The following is a 17,987-nucleotide window of genomic DNA, read 5'->3' on the forward strand; positions in this document are numbered from 1 at the left end:
GCCTTTACATTCGAGATCAGGAGCCCACATTCTTGTCCCAAACAGGACCTCATATGGACTCCCCCCCCCCAACCCCCCCCCCCCCCCCCAGAGAACTTCTTGGCAAATTGTTTAAGGAGCATTGGACCCCATAAAGATGTTTGACCCACCCATCTCCCGAACCTAATACTCTAGCTGTTAAATACCGCTTTATGTCCCAGTTTTTCCTTTCCACAACAGAATTTCCCTCAGGATGGAATGGAGAGGAGTACCGCAATGCAACGCCCAAACTGGCCATGTCTTCTTTGTAAGCCCGAGAGCTAAACGAACGGCCCTGGTCAAAGTGTAGCGTGACTATTGCGTATGTGCCGATAAAGACTTGCAAATCTTTTATAACAGTTCGAGCGTCAGCCGAGCGCTGAGGCCACATCCACAGGAACCTGGAGCACGAATCCACTGCGACCATGATATATTTATTGTTACCATCCCTTTGCAAGGGACCGCAGTGATCCAGATAAACACAAGCTAATGGTTTATCTGAAATTAACAGGGGCGTCTGCGCAGGATGTTTCACTGTAGAGACTTTCATCTGTTGGCATATTTCACTTTCCAGAACATAGTTTTTGGTCTGTTTCCTAATGCCGGGCCACCAATATCTGTTTTAATAACGAAACTGTGGCAGAAATGCCTGCATGGGCAGAGGCTATCCCTTCATGTGCTGCTAGGATTAGTCCTAATCTACGTTCCATGTTTGGAATTACCCTATCCCCCTCTCCAGGGATTCAAGCAAACGAAACGTTGTTTGCATCAATTATATACGAGTATTTGAGTGGAAATTTTTTAGGTTACGCTGCAACACTGCCTTTGCTTGAAGCATTGACAGCCAACAATATCTCACTGTCTATTTTCGTTTTTGAACGAGTGATCGCAGCTACGGAAGCCGTTTGCACAGCCCCCTTTGCGGCTTTGTAAGCCAATTAATTCCCTGCAACGTGAACGCCATCACGTTGATGACTCAGCGTATCACGTGAGTGTTTTGTAATCCATCTTGCAACTGAACTACTTGTTCCCAAAGCATTTTATGCTTGATTGTGCCAACTTTTGCATCTTTGAAACCATTTTGGGGCCAATTCTGTAAATATTCATTGTATGATTGAACATAGTAAAAAGAATCGCACACAAGTTTGGGGAATTCGCGATCTGTATTTTCAAGTGCCAATTTGAATGCTTGTAGTTCAGCTCGCTGAGCTGTACAATATCCTAGAGATTGTGTTTTAGTGACCATTGGTCGGAATTTACCATCGTGCATACAACCTTTAACAATCACGCACGCTGCACTGTAGGCTTGCTTACTTTCCGTAGCAGGTTGTGCTGATCCGTCAGTATAAATTATAAATTCATACTGATCAAGAGGGAGAATCTCAATAGGCAGAGGAAATTCGTGTTCGTATTGCAGGAATGCTTTTGTTTTTAAATTAGGATCAAAAACGTATTCAACATCTGTTGCAGCAAGAGAATTAACCCATTGTATCCATCTTGGATGTAAAGCTTTTGCATTTGGAATGCTCGCTTTTGTAACTGCCTCTAAGGCTGGTTCCAGAGTCACGACAATGCGTTTCCCCTGAGCTAGAGCTCTTTCTTTTGCTACAGCGGTTTGAACTGCTGTCAGAATTTTTTCTGTCTAAGTGAATTGCATTTCCGCTTGTGTATACAAATGTAATTTGTATGCAATTGGTACTTTTTCACCTTCATTAAAGGTTAAGTATGTGAATACGCATGGACCTGAAATTATTCGGATCACTAAATTGCGTGTATTTACGTGTGTTTGTAGGTGATTTGTTGCTAACATGTCAGCTTGTAGTGAACGCAGGATATGTGTGTGCTCCTGTGTCCAATTTTTGTTTTGAAATCAGGTTTGATTAATTCGTAGAGAGGTTTAACTCTTTCTGCGTAATTTAGAATGTAAGTTCCTCCAAAATTTAGGAAACCTAGAATCGACTACATTTTTTAGCGTTGTTGGAGGTTGGAGCAGCGCACCCTTTACTAAAACGTTAGCTGCCAAGCTTTTTCCTTCACTTGAAACCTCATATCCTAGGAAAAGGACATTGAGATGGGCAATTCTGGATTTTGTAAAGTTGAATTTCTAGACCTCAGAGGCGAAGCCCAGTATAATGGTGCTCACCTGTTCAAATGCCTATCCAGGTCATCGTCTGTCAGATAGATGTCATCGACATATGACAATGCCTCGTCATCATAATTTTGTGGTAACTGTTACTCTTGCTGAGAATAACCCCAGGCTGTTCTTGAACCCTTGTGGGAGTCGACAGAAGGGACGTTGCGTCCCCATTATTGAGAAAGCTGTCAAGTACCTACTTTCAGGTGCTATGTTTTGACAAAAGAAACCATTTGAATCATCTAATGTGGTTTTATATTTTTTTACGCACGTTCTTCATTAATGCTGTACTGTGTGCATTTTGCACTGCAAATGTTTTACAATAAGAGTTTAGGTGTCTGTAATTCAAAACTAGACGATATGTATTCTCTGGTTTGGAAACAGGAAACAAAGGATTGTTCATTGATGTGGGGCATGTTTCAATCACCCCTTGGTATTCAAGTTGATCTAAGATCTCCCTGACCTGTTTTTTAGCTTCTTGCTTAATTGGGTACTGCCTTTGTGCAGTAGGTTGACATTTTAATTGGATTTTGTGGTGAGGTGAGTTCTAATCCCATCCTACATGATTTTTGTACAATGCTGGGGCCTGGGCTACTGCTCATTTCCTAGCATAAGTATATTTTAAATTTATAGGAACATGGTTGGAGAAGGCTGGCATAACTATGTCTTTGCCATGTGGGCACTCCCTGACAAATTCTGGTGGCCAGTCCCTTTCTTCTAGAAGTATGTCATAACCCCTTGAAAGTTTTTCCCAAAAGAGTGTTTTCACTTTTCTTGGTAGGTCTCCCTCCATCCGGAGTGTTATTTCATATAACCTTTGTGGAGTACTAACCCTAGTGTCTACCGTCTCAACTGTGATGTACTCATTCAAGTCCACTATCTCCAGAAGTTCCTTCAGGTTCTGGCGAGCTATTATTACTTTTGCTGCACTGTCCAGCATTGTCTGAGCCCATTCTCCGTTCTTGAGTTGTGTTGTCAGAATTTTCGGCATGTTTGATCTTCAGACCTGCTACCTTTTTCTTAGTGAATTGAGGTTTTGGTTTGTTTTTCTGAACGTGTTTATCGTCTTTGGACTTCACACTTTGTTCTTTGTGATCTGACCGTCCTCTTCTTTCGGATGTCTGAAAGGTACGAGAGGAACGTGTATCAGTATCTTGATACCTGTCAATTTCTTTCAAATTATCCCTATTCCTGAGGTTATACGTCCTTTCAGAGGGCTCCTTTTGAGGAGACCTACCTCAGTATTGAGAACGTTTCTCTTTTGACTGTTGCTTGTTATTTTCCCACTTCTTTTTAGAAGTTATAGGATTGTGTTTAATGGAGTCCTTCTCAGGACCTTCAGACAGTTGTGGTTTAACTGTGTAATTCTATTAATTCTTGTATTTGATTAAGTAATTTCTTGTCTGACATTGCTTCAATATCAGGAGGAGGTGTGTAGCCGGCTAAAATCGGCCATGTTGCTTCTGGTCTACCTAGTGGACTGAGCCTGGTAATGTGATTGTAATGTTTTAGGGCGCCTTTAAACCAGAGCTGATGCTCCTGGTATGTGAGTGGAATTTCAACATCCTTGAAGGGAATGTATTCCTCAGGTGGTTCATCTTCTTTGAAGAAGTGAAACACATGTGTTATTGGATTTGATTCTCTGTCTGAAAAGATTCATGTGCCTCTATCACAAAAACTGCTCTACCACCTCTTGGTGTTAGGCCATGTTTTATAAGTTTTAGAGTGATGGCTCTCCTTAAGTTTGGAGGGATGTTTATAACACCCTCACCGGTTTCATTTAATCCTGTAAGATTAAAACCTGTTGCGACTTGTTCAGCCACGTCTACAACATGCCTGTTAGTGGACATTGTTTTTTTTTGAAAATGCTGAACAAGTTTCAAGGAAACAAAGATAAAGTGCACAATATTTTGGAACACTGTATCCTTCAACATTGAATAAACCAAACAGCTAATACATAGGATTGTCGTCATACTCGGCTATGGCGAATATTAACCCTACCCACTCCAGACGTCTTATGGAGAATTATGAGTAGGGGTCTCTGAGAAAAGCACAACTGAGTTACTTCAGTATCTAGCATTAAATTAGTGCCTTACCAAACCGTTGGGCGCCATGTAGTGTAGTTCCTATTTCCCTTATAGGCTCTGCGGATTGGAATAATATACACTATAGTTTTTGCATAGGACTCAGGTCAGTATGCCTCTATCGAGTACATTAAACTGAATTACTTTGTGTGCCAGCTAACTCAGAGGTCACTAGAAACTTCTCAAATAAACAAGAAGGGAGTAGTTTCTGACAACCGCATAAAAATGACAACTTTGTTTCCCTTAGAATCGGAACGGGTCTCAGAATCGTGGAAACAATAGATAACAGTTTCACTCAGTCAATCATGCATGCTTAGTTTCTCCAGAGTTACACTGAAAAAGATAGACGGGCGTTTCAATAAAAGTATTTATAGAACAGTCTTGTTTCTCGTGTAAGAGATATGAGCTGTTACAATCATTAGACAGTAAGCAAGATATAATACGCACAGCGTAAGCAGTAAGAAGAAATAATACTGCAATAGCATTGTCTTTTAGCGATGACATATATTCATTTATACATAAATACAGGCTAAAAAGTGAATTCTCGTCTGATGCTTCTAAATAGTTCTACCCCAGTGTACCCCAGGGATTTAGATAGAAGTATGTACTAAAAATAAGTAACAGAACATCAGACAATGTCATAACAAATTACGCAACCTAGGAGAAGAAAGTGATAATGTGCGGTGTTACCGCATATAACATAATAGACGTTATGTTACATATGTGACATAACAGAATGAAACAATACAAGTTAAACTAATTCTTAAACTGACAACATAACATGGATACAAGAATATAAGTACTTTAACACCATAAAATAGCAACAGAGTTGACATATCAAAACTACTCCCAACTTTTTTTTTTTTTTACAATTTTTAAAACCTAAAACACTAAACTTCCTTTATCTCTACCCACCTATGAACCCAGTAATTACCCTTGCCTCTACCCACACCTGAATCCTAAAATCCCCTTCACCAAAAAGTGACTTACCTGCAGTAACAATCTTTCTGGTGGATACTTTCTCTACCTGCAGATTTCTCAACAGTAGAATAATTCCAGGAGTCCGATTGGATCTGGAACTTAAAAACTCCCATATTGTCGTTAGGAGGCACTGGCTTAGTGTTGATTCTGGAAAGGGCACACAATGAGGTCACAAAGCCATTCAGTGCCAACCCCGCAAAACATCTGTTTCCATCCATTTTTTTCCCAACCTTCAAGGCGAGCAAATAAACTGACATCCACAGGGCAGTGCAGTACCAAATCATCAAGTGGAATCTTATTAACTTTCCCCATGACAGTCATCAAACATAGGGGCAGGTGGTTCAGTGACAAATCTGCAAGCACAGTATCCACAACCATCAGAAGTAAAACAAATACTTTTACTTTGGATGGTTACTTCTACCTGCAGATTCCTCACCAGTAGAATGCATTCCAGAGCCGTTGGAGGAGGATTAATGGATGCTTGGATGAGAGATCTCACAAAACAGACCTAGCAAAGTGGCCTTCCGGACCAAACTCTGAATCCAGGCAGTAATGCTTGGCAGACGCGCAGAGGTCTCCAGTAGGGATCAGTTGCTTACGCAAACGCATATAGCGCTTTGCTCCCGTTTGATTTGCTTTTACTTTCTTGAGCTTTAAGCGTTTCCTAACTTGCTTTTAACTGTATTATTGTTTTGAATTTGCACTATGTACCTGCCTCTTGCCCGGAATCAGTGTACCTGCATTGCTGCGTGTCGCAGGATGCAGTAGACCACTCCCTGCTCTGTCCGCTCTCCTTCACTAGCGGCCATCTTTACTCTCCCCAGTGGGACACATACAGGCGCCATCTTGGGTCGGTGGTCTAGTTTACTGCCTGACCTTTAATTTCCCTATTTAATGGGAGCCGCGATGCAGTCGCGCGCAGCGGGTGAGCCTAGGGCAAGCCCATCTGCGCCCATCCGCATCTGGATCTCGGCCAGCGCCAGCCATGCTGCCCGCCCCAGACCCTTTGCTAGAATTACCTGGTCTAAGGAGCAGCTATGTGATCTGAACACAGTGAGGTGCCCCAAACCTACCTGCTTTTATTTTTGCTCGAAGGGCCGGCGTGGCACGATCAGGAGTTACACTGTAGGTTATGCTCCCTCTCACTAGGGTGGTCAGAGGGAAGAAACTATGTTGATACAATGACAGCAAATAGCTCGGCAGCCTGTACTAGAGCCATTGAATCCAACATCAGGGCTTGTTTAATTAATTGCAGGTCTCTCCTCAAACTCGCAGACAATATCTGGCTCACTTTAGAGTCGGATTCTTCAGATATTATGTTCCTGACCGAAACCTGGTTGAGAGAGATTACCAACCCTGACATACTGCTGGCTATACCGGAGGGTTTTAAGATATCCACGGTTAACTGGGCTGGCAACAGGTTGGGGGGTGGGCTTGCTGTTATCCTGAGAGCTGGTTGGGAGATCTCATGCAAGAGAATTGAGAACTTTGGGATGATTGAAGCAATGTCGTTCTGAATTAAAACTTCCCCTGTGTCCTCCATTGCGGGAATTCTGGTCTATAGACCCCCTGATTCGGTGTCTGCCCACCTACTGGAGTTTTATGACAGTATTGCCGATCTATCACTGAGACATGCCAACTTTACTGTCCTCGGTGACTTCAATGTCCACATGGACAATGAAAACTGTTCCTTGGCATCACAGGTGGCTGACACTCATGGGGTTAAACCGGACTAAAATGGAATATGCTCCACCCATGTGGCTGGCCACACGCCGGATCTAATTTTTTCGAATGATCCCACACTGAAAGTAGAAGTCCCTATTCCTTTAACTTGGTCTGACCACTGGGCTAGTTACTTTTAATTTGTCCAGGATTCCCGGGAACAGTTAATTCAATTCCTTTGTATGAGGAAAGGAGAAACTGGAGGAAGGTCTCTCCTGAGTTTATGGGCCCAGTTCTTCATAGTGCCCCTCCTCAGCTTACAGGTGATCCCAGCAACGATGCATCTACTTTTAACTGCTGGGTCACCTCAGCCCTTGATACAGTTGCTCCGATTAAGACCATGAAATTGGCCAGGAATAAGCCCTCTGCTCCTTGGTTTACTACAGATCTCCACTTGGAGAAAAGCTTATGCAAGAAGCTAAAGCGTGCTTGGCGGAAAACCTACAATTCAGAGGCCAGGTATGCCTACAAAGCAGCGCTAAAATAATTCCATGGGCTCAAACGCAATACCATCAGAAACTACGCTGCCAATCAAATAACAGGCTTCTGATAATTCCTTTAAGGAAGTCTTTAAGGTGGCATGGTCTAGACTTCGATTGGCTGAGGCAGTGATATCGGTTATCCCAAAACCTGGGAAAACCCCCCAGAGCTGCGCCTCTTATGGGCCCATTGCCCATCTCAACGCGAAACTGAACTCGGCGATCCTGGCCTCTGGAGGATCCGATGCCCACGCTAATCCACCCTGATCAATCCGGGTTCATAAAGAGACGGCAGGCACATGACAACATTCGGTGAACTTTACACCTCATCGAGAAAGTATCCAAATTCAAACTCCCTGCAATTTTAGTTGGTCTCGATGCCGAAAAAGCCTTTGACAGGGTGGATTGGTCGTTTCTTTTCCTCACTATGCAGAAATATGGCTTTGGGGACAAGTTTATCACTATGGTCAGGGCCAAATATCACCTTCCACAATCATGCGTATTGGTTAATGGTTACACCTCACTATCCTTCGCCCTTAGCAGAGACACGCTGCAGGGCTGTCCGCTTTCTCCCCTTCTATTCTCTCTCAGTATGGAACCCCTAGCTGTCAAATTCCGAGCTGAGGAGATCCGGGGCATACGTTTTGGAGACACAGAACAAAGGAAGTCTTTAAGACTGTGCAGGGCTTTATGAAGCCGCAAGCCGTGAAGAGTACCATTGCTCCTTCTGCCACTTTGCGATAACTTCTCTATTTTCTTCCAGGAGAATGTTGAAGCTATTTATTCCTCTTTCACTGTGACGGGGTCTCCTACCATAACTTCACCGTCTCCCGTCCACTCCAAGGTATGGGCCGAACTTCGCCCATTCTGCCCAGAAGCTTCCCTTTTAGAATTGAACAAAATCAAATCTGGCTAACCCCTTGACCCCTGCCCAGCTAGATTCTTCAAACTGTTGGCCCCTTTACTTAACCCCCATTTAAACTCCATCTGGAATGCTTCTTTGACAACGGGCAGTTATCCTTCCATCTGGGAAAACACATACGTCCTGCCGATCCTCAAGAAAGAGGACGCGGACCCAGCAGTACTTAAGAACTTTAGGCCGATTTCTCTCCTGCCAACACCTGCCAAAATCCTTGAGAAGGAAGTTCAGAGGCAGTTATCGGACTTCCTGGAGGCTAAAAACCATCTCCATGACTCCCAATCTGGCTTTAGCACAGAAGCTGCCCTGCTGGAAGTGGCGGAAACTATACATGATTCTTTAGACCACGGTAGCTGCGCAATGCTTATGCTGCTGGGCATGTCCGCAGCTTTTTATACGGTATAGCATCCGATTCTGCTGGAGAGTCTGGTGCATCTGGGAGCGCCGGGAACTACTCTAGCTTGGTTCCGCTCTTTTCTCAATGCCCGGTCACAGCAAGTATTTCTCCGCCCCCATGTTTCCTCTTCTAGTCCTCTCGTGTGTGGAGTCCTCCAGGGTTCAGCAATGAGCCTGACTCTTTTTAATGTCTATCTTACCCCTCCTTGCATCGTTAGTGGAGCAATGTGTGTGTGAGTGGTCTCATACTCTGACGCCACTCAGCTGGTGTTCTCTTTTAAAGATTACGCAGAGGCAGCATTTGATAGTTTTAAGCACTGTTTGAACAGTATTTTATCTTGGCTGACAGACAGTTGCTTGAAATTAAATGGTGACAAAACTGAGGTATTGTTTTTCAACCAACCTTCTCCTCCAGGGTTCGAACTCTGGTAACTGGCGGAGCTAAATCCTCCACCCACCACCGTTACCTCAACTAGAAATTTAGGTTTTAAATTGGACTCCAACCTCTCAGGCAAGGGCCAGATTGGCAGAGTTTACTCATCCTGCTTTTGGAAACTGAGAGCCTTGCGGAGATTCCTCCATCTCCTGCCTATGGACTGCCGGGAAACGGTGGTCCATGCACTAGTCACGTCTCAGCTTGACTATGCTAACAGCTTGTACCTGGGTCTCTCAGCTTACTCGATTAGGAAACTGCAAACTGTACAGAACGCCACGGCTAGGCTCATTAGAAACGTGCCACTCCGCCATCATATTTCCCCTCATCTGCGTAGCATCCACTGGCTGCCAGTCAAAAGGAGAATAGAGTTCAAAGCGCTGTCCTTTGCTTACAGAGCTACTAGAGACAGGGGCCCTGGATATCTGAAGCAGCAACTCCAGAAATACCGCCAGACCAGGGCCTTGAGATCTAACCACCAACAATTGCTCCGGATCCCTCACTTTGCAAAAGCCAGGATTGGCGGTCAAGCTTTCTCAGTGAGAACTGCTTCTCTTTGGAATCCTATGCCTGACCACCTACACAAGGCGGAGTCCGAACTTAAGTTTAGGAAGGTTTTGAAAACTTGGCTGTTTGGCCTACCTTAGTTTGTCCCTCCTCCCTTTCCTATCCGTTGTATCCGCTGTTAACACCGGGACACCATCGTTGGAAGTAGCCGTGTGCTGTATAAATGTAATGGAATGGAAGTATGTAGAGACGCCCATGTCACAGTTTGGCAGATCTCTGCTATGGGAACACCACCGGAAAGAGCAGAACTTGTGGCTTTGGCGGAACAGGTTTTGATACCATCCAGAGTATATTTCAAGGCCGAAGCATACCTAGTTTTGATGCAGAGAATAACATAGTGCAATCTTGGGGCCAGTGGCCTGAGGTAGACTAGAAGGCAGAGCCAACAAGGAAAGAGAGATGTCAAGGAAACAGAAGCCTTAGCGGGTCCTCGTACGAAGTATGCAAATAAAAAGCAAACCCCAAAGATGAAGGATTCAAAACTAACGAAGCCTGTAAGACATGACCATGCATAAGCCCAGGTTTTCACGTTATGAAAAAACGTCTTTAATCTGTGCAAAAAGTTATCTAATCCCCTTCAGTAATACGATTAATGGGCAAATTGGGAGACTGGGCCATAAGATTGCTACATGTGATTACAATGTGACATTTGTAATAAACTACATTTTTCAGTCAGAAAATCTTTACACAATAGAGCCTAAGGAACAAATGGTATGTTTCCTCCTTCAGTGTCAAAATAATCTCAAGACTGTAAACCACTAAGTATTGTAAATGCCATTCTTATTAGACAGACCAATGAAGCATTATTGTACTGTGTTGTAAACTGTGTAATCAAAAGAATAGAATATTCTGGCCTCAAACTGGTATGAGCACTTAAAGTGCTCTATTCAGACCCAGGCACTTTGGTCTCCGCGGCAAATGCTTCAAGTCTCCTCCAGATCGTTGGTATCGACCTATTCTCCCAGAGTGATAGAGGCCTCTATTGGCTCAAATGTTGAGGCTAAAGCCCCGGGCCCCCGATGGTATACCTCGGGACCTTTTCCTACATGACAGCACTAGTTAGTCCCATGATATACTATTACTTTCTAATGCAATAGCTGGAGGTGCCCCAGTTCCAAGGTCCTAGAGGGGGGCAGAAGTGATCCCTCTATTAAAGAAAGGTAACAGAGACCAACTATGTGATTATAGGTCCAGCAGCATAATCGTCTCCATTCAAAAAGTAGTCTGCCATACTTTCTTGCAAGAGATCCAGGCCAGGACCAAAGAAAATTGCATTTTAACAACCTTATCAAGCGGGCTTTAAAGAAAAGACGGTGAAATAGACCAGGTGTTTCACCTTCTCCTTTTATACTGGAAAACAGTGATCATTAGGAGGGGTAGTCTCTACATAGACTTCATTTATCTAAGATAGCCTCAGATCTTGTCCCAAGAAAGAATGTGTGGTAAGTCCTAAAAAACATGGGGATCCCAAGCAAACTTCACAACCTGGTCATGCGTCTCCATGAAGCCAACTTTGCTCGGGTGAGGTGGGGCTCTCAGAGGCAGCTTACAGATCCTATTTCTGTCAGCAGGGAAGTACGCCAAGGGCTTATACTGGCACCCACGCTTTTCTCCCTATAAATGAATAATGTAGTCCAATTCTTATCTCAGGAACCTGCTGATGCCCCACTCTAGGAGGGGAAAAGGTAGTGACCCTGCTGTTTGCAGAGGACACCCTGCTTGCGTCAAACACTCTGGGGGCTACAGTTGGTTTAAAATTTATTCGAAGACTTGTGCGACATGGGGACGTAGAAATAAATACATCAAAAACAAAATGTATGACTTTAAATCCCCGGGAGGGGCATTGCTTGAGAGAGTTAGTACCATCTATTACCTAGGGGTGAAATTATCAGAGAAAATGTCAAGGAAACCCCATGTAACCAAAATGGCTTTAAAGCATAAGCAGACAGTAAGGGCCCTGGGGAAAGAACATCGTACCTCCTCTAGCAAACCTGTTGCTGCAACCCTGCAAGTTTAAGATTTAAAAGCAGTTAGTTTGGCTTTGTATAGGTCTGAATTGTGGGGATTTAACAGAACAGTGGAACTCATCAGATCGGGGGACACATTTTTAAGGAGTATGGCGATGTTGCCCCAGAGTACCCCACTTCACCCAATAACACTGGACATGTGGCGGCAATCCATCGCTGACATATCTAAGCTCTAACCGTTATTATTCTGGATTAGAATCCGGTCCATTCCGGAACTGTCTCCATATGCCAATGCCCTCGTGGAAGCAATCCACCTGGATAGATTTAACAAGATTGTCTAGATATGCAATGTAAAGAGGCTTTAATGGGATATAGTGCTACGGGGAGTTTTAGAAAATAACTACCCTTCTAGGTTTGCCCAAAATAGTCTAGTGAAGAGATATTATTGGGTTTTGGTAGCCCAAGTAGATCACTGTAGTACTTCCTGGGCAAAGCTAATGTTAGAATTCATGGCCCATAAACTGGATAGTTCCTTGGAGCAATATATTGATATAATACATATACCAAACAATAGGAAACTGTACATTCAGTTTAGGTTTGGCACTCTCCCCTTGAATGATTTCTCAGGTAGATGGCATAGCAATACAATGACACCACATAATTGCCCAGGCTGCAAAGCACCCATGGAATCTGTGGCTCATGTCATGTTTGCCTACCCGCATACACACTTCCTAGAGCAAAATGGCGAAGAGCCATTTGCAAACAATTTGGAACACGCAATCATTCAGAGGCCATGCGAATCTTAAGATCTGATGTAATACCGAGGTTTGCTTGAGCGGTCACCAAATTCCTCTGCCATATTAGGGACAGCAGGTAAAGAGCCCAAAGGGTGGGGGAAAGATAACTTGATTATATATAGATTTTCTTTTATTTAACCACTATCACAAGTCTAGTAATTCTAACGCGAAAGCAAGTTTACTAATGAGTCTGAGATAGGGGTGTTTTATCCTGCCAGTTTTTAAGTTGACACTGAGGCCACAGCTAAGGACGCAAAATAATGAATCTAGGGAGGTTTATACATGTAAAGTGTGGTAACATGAATATACTATATTTGCATATATGTACCATTTATTTTGTAATGCACTCTAATCCCCTCTAGCTGGCCTGCTTTTTAGGTCTCGCCTAGCGGCGCAGCGCATGCTGACGAGATCTATTGTCGTCGGTTTGGCTTGCGAAGCGAGGCTGGAAGCTTCACCCACGCTTCTTACTGGCGCACTAGCCAAATCCGTGCTTTCTATTGGGAGGGAAGCATGTTTGGTTCCCTCCCTGTCTTCGTTCGGCGTGCCTGCCCAGACAGGGCATGTGCACGCGCCTGGACTCCTCTTTGCCGTGCCTGCACGCGCCCGGACAGGAGATGTGCACGTGTTTGCTGTGTGGGCACTGCGCTTCGGCGTGCTTTCACTTTGTTTACGGCATTTCAGCAGCAGGGATTGAAGGAATAATTTGCAGTCGAAATGCGAAATAGAAACGAATTTCGAGTACGACTGTCAGAACGGAGGAAAACTTCAAAAGAAAGGAAAGGTTACATGCAAGCAAGTGAATACCCAACAGCCTTGCGCCTTCTCCCACATGTGCATGTAGAAACATATGCTGGAAAGATCTTTTTAACATTAAATATACATCACCGGGAGAAGCGGCACAACACCCTTTTTGGTCAGATAACCGGAGTTTGTGAGGCTCAAAGGTATGCCCGAGGGCACTTGTACTGAACAATACAAATCTTTGTAACGACCATATAACTGAGGTAGTCCTCAACGCCATAGGCAGGCAGCGGAGTAAGAGGGCGGCGGAGTCAGGCTGTGGCTGTGGGCAGCTACGCTACCTCAGCCCTGCGGTTGCCTGGCACATGCCTGCAACACTCACGGGATGGAGGGACATCTCGGCTGTCAGCCTGTGCGGTTTCCCGCCCAATCCCGAAACCCGCCCTCTGCAGCCGCTGATTGGAGGAGAGCGCCCGCCCGCCGCCCGGGCACTGGAGCTACGGTCTGCCACTCAGCGGGGTGGGGTCTGCTCTAAAGTTTAATTGAAGGCTGGGCAAGTGGAGCGGCTCAAGACATAGGACGGCCCTGAATGTACTGCATGCGGAATACTGGACTGGGGGAACTTTGGGTCACATCACCCTCAGGAGCACATCCTTCGATGCAGGCGACCCCGACTATTCCGCCTTTAGAAACCCGGCTACGGAATCTGTAAGCGCTTGGATCACATCGTCCTTAGCATCACTGCCTGCTGGACACCGTCCGCAAATTTTACCGCTTATTTGGATCAAACAGCCCCGCTGGGATCTAACGTTTATTTTTTACATCTTCACCAATTTCTGGATTACCCTTGAGCCCATTTTCACCTGCCCAACAAGGGAGATGCTTATCTGTTAACTCTTCAGTGCAAGGTCAACCCGCGCGTCTTACCTGTCCCGCTGTGGGAATGCCAAAGACGCCCTCGGCCGCCGGGCCTGGCGATGCATCCATGGGCTGAGATGGGCGTGTGGGTCGGCGCGTGAGGGGAGGGTCCGGTGACAGGTCATGCCGAGCAGCCTTGGACCCGAGCAGGGGCGGTCGCACCGGTGATGGGACCGTGGCTGTGACACGCTGGGCTGCACCGTGTATATTTATGTTTTGATTTGCACTCTGTGGAGTCCCACTCACAGTCATGGCTTTGAGGTGATGTGCGGTCTGATCTTCAGACTGCTTCTTCCAATGTGTCTTGTGGCCGGTACGTCTGGTAGGTATTGGGGCGGCAGATGTCCTGTGGTGTTTAACATGCTTAAGGCAAACAATGGCATGCTATCTACACACAAAACACACGCACAGACACCAGTAGCATGACTCACTTTTAAGATGTAGAAAGCAATATGGATGTTTACCTGTAATACGTGGAGCCACGCAGCACATGTTACCGAAACTTTTCCGAATATCTGCACATCGCATATGCAATATAATTCTCAAATATCACCTTTGTAATGGTAACAAAGGTCATATGAGCAAGTTCAGCTATTATCGCATGTAATATTACTCAATATGACATGGGCAATAATAACTTCACATAATTTACATTGTGCAATGTCTCGTGTAACCTGTAACATTAACTATGTTAATACTAATGCTCTTTTTATGTGTAATATTTCTTTTCACTATATGTATCATTATAATACAGGCTATTGTTTATGGCATACTATTTTGCTCAGTATCCTGTTATTATCGTGGTATTATCTGAATGGTGACATTATTTTATGTGAAAAATGACTGCCCATTATCATGTCTGTAATGTCAGTGTGTGTGTATCATCAGGGTGATGCAGCCTTGGAGTTCTGTCGCGCGCCTGCCTTGAGCGGTATCCGAGGATGCTGATGCTGGGTATCTAAGTACCCCAATGAGGAGTAACATACTCGATGGACCTGAGCTGCCCGTGCTGCGAGCCTCGCTCTACTGCCTGCGGCGGGTCACTTGCCGCCGCTTAACAGAGGTTGTGCGTCGCTTCCAGTGGTGCAGCAGGTGTAGTGGCACAGGGGCCAGATGCCTCAGGGACCCGCTAAACCCTGATTACTATTGTGTTTCACAGTTCAAACAGCAGCCTTCCTTGCACTAGGTCATATGATACACTTGCTATGCGCCAAACAGGGGGTGGTGTGTGCAAGGACCACCATTCGCTAGGACGCCTCGTCAGGGGGTAGTACGCGCTATATAAATGCAATTACAATACAATACCGTTTAAATGAGTTATCTACAATTACAATCAAGGGTGATACACGCCTCTTCACGCCCTCCACAACAGCCCCAGGTCTCTCTGGACCCCAGCAATACCCCTGCTGCATAACCCCACAGACCACCCACCTCCTCACAGCCACCTAGCTGCTCGTAACCTGGGTCTGGGTGGCTTACACACACCCCGCATGCGGGACACTTCACACACTGCACTCACTTAAACAGTGGCAAGAGATGTCATTCTCATGACCAGCTGGAACTCCGTAGGACGCTATGTAAAATTTCGCAAATAGGACAGGGCAGTTCAAATGGTGGATTGCGGCTGAAGTTTGTACAGATGACGATTGGCGTGCGAGTAGCCAAGCCCTTGTGTGCTACATCACAGCCCACGCTGGGATACCTGTTTATGTGGAAACCGTCACACATCTGTGGAATGGTGTGCAGAACCCAAGACGCCAGTGCCAACCGAGTCTGCCAATGTAGAAGGCTGCCAGTATTCATGGGGGATCCTGCAGGACTTAAAGTGTGCATGGCTTCCTCTCCACAGGGCTGCCTGCTGTACTTCCAGTATACATGGCAGGCCTGCTTGCTGGGGTTTCACAGGGGGCTTGGCTGTCCCTACACAGCGCTGCCTGCAAGGCTGTCATAATGCAGGACTTCCATTAGTCAGGGTTTCACCCAGAAACAGCCCAGAAATCCCATCCCTGGCTGCACCAAGTGATGAAAACAGAATCTTCCTGGTGAGTTACTGAAAGGCAATCAAACAAGCATTTGCAATGCAATGGGTCTCACATCTACGCGAGTTTAAACTATTGGCATTGTAAATAACAATGCCTTTTATGTAGGTTTTAAAAAACTAAAATAATACAGAGCATATGGAATGGGGGCCCCAGGCGACCAAAGCAACTAACAAGCTAGCACAGACAGTGGGAGGGCTCACAAAATTGCATAGAACCTCTACACTTAAACCTGTAAGGCCAGTGGTCGAAATCTACAAAACCCAGGCCAGTGGTGCTGCAATGTATGGGGCGGAATTGTTGGGACATTGCCCTACTATCCGCCTGAACAGAATTGAGAACAACTTCATGAGGCAATTGATAGGTCTCCCCTCTAGCACTCCCCTCATCCCCCTATGTCTAGATCTGGGTATCAGGCCTATTTGCGAAGAGATAGCCCTCAGGCCCTTAACTTACTGGAGGAGTCTATGGGCGACCCCCGAACTGGTAATCTATCATGCTGAGCTCAAGGACATACTGAATAACCCGGTTTCTGCAAAGTTACCCTGGCTAAAACATATTTGGGATTTTTGCAGAAACCTGGGCATGGTAGAACTTTGAAAATCGCCCGAAGAATCTTTTCTAGCAATCTCACATCTGGAACTAGTAAGATCCTACAGAGTGAACAAACTATCAACTATCCAAAGCTCGAAATACTCAATGGAGCCCCTCCTGGAGGATATCCAACCTAGCTCGGCTAGAAAACTGTACATGCAGTTCAGAATGGGGACTCTGCCGCTTTCTGGCTTTACTAGCAAATGGTCCAAACCCGACCACGATGGATGCCCTGCCTGTAGTTATAGGGAGGAGACAGATATACATGTGCTTTTTTTCTGTCCTACTTAAAGAAGAATACGCCAGTGCTGGCTCATCCATTTATGTAAGAACCCAGGTTTCTTCCAATGTGCTGTGGCATACAGAGTTCTAAGATATGATACTTATGCCCCTACCGTCTTCGCTGTTTCCCGTTTCCTAAACTCCATGTGGCATGCCCGGCGGACCTTTTTAAAATTAGTAAGCATGTTGCTACTACTTTGTATATACACATTTTTAATGTTTTTACCTGGGATAGTAGCCCAATTTTATCTGCTTTTAACTTCCTAGGGATTTCTTTCTGTACTTATTCCCAATCTGGCCCATTCATTATCAAATGTGCAGTTTTTCCCTATGCAGTAGCTTTATGATTGTGTATCATTCATGATTTAAAAGTATATACTGTCTTTTTATACTCTATGTAACTGTACTTTTATGGTCATTGAGACCGAAATAAAGTTATTTAATGAAAAAAAAAATAGGCCTCGTTTTAGTTTTTGAAACATAAATAAGACGCATTGTTATTTACAATGTCAGTAGCTTAAACTCGCGTAAATGTGAGACCTATTGCATTGCAAATGCTTGTTAACTATCCATTTAAGGTTATGACTGAGGAACTTTAACAATGAACTAAGTTATTGTATCCAAACAAATGGATTTTTCATTGCATGTACACTGAGAATGTGGAAACGTTAATGGCATGCATGTCGAAATAAAGTATTTATTGATGGAATAGATTACCTGGTTAAAAATATCCCCTCTGACTGTCTCACTGTCAACCTTGTATCTGCATGTTAAACAAGAAGCCGATGCAAATGATCCTGAAATAAATTACATATGCATTAACAGGATTATTTGCACACTTCAGTACAATCAATTCATATCAATCAAGGAGCTGGTATTTAATCATTGTTAGAATACACCTTTTTTCCTTCTT

General features: G+C 44.7%; 1 protein-coding gene across 6 annotated transcripts in view; it reads right to left on the reverse strand.

Annotated features, from left to right (window-relative positions):
• SIRT1 (sirtuin 1) overlaps nt 1–17,987 on the reverse strand; it is a 647,146-nt gene that overhangs the window by 291,884 nt on the left and 337,275 nt on the right. For all 6 annotated transcript variants that reach the window (XM_085603543.1, XM_085603538.1, XM_085603542.1 and 3 more), the window contains one exon: nt 17,792–17,871. In XM_085603543.1, the coding sequence (XP_085459669.1) occupies nt 17,792–17,871 (80 nt within the window). The remainder of the gene's footprint in view (nt 1–17,791; nt 17,872–17,987) is intronic.

The sequence above is a fragment of the Triturus cristatus genome, chromosome 1_2 (genome assembly GCF_964204655.1).
Source record: "Triturus cristatus chromosome 1_2, aTriCri1.1, whole genome shotgun sequence".
NCBI classification, from domain to species: domain Eukaryota; kingdom Metazoa; phylum Chordata; class Amphibia; order Caudata; family Salamandridae; genus Triturus; species Triturus cristatus.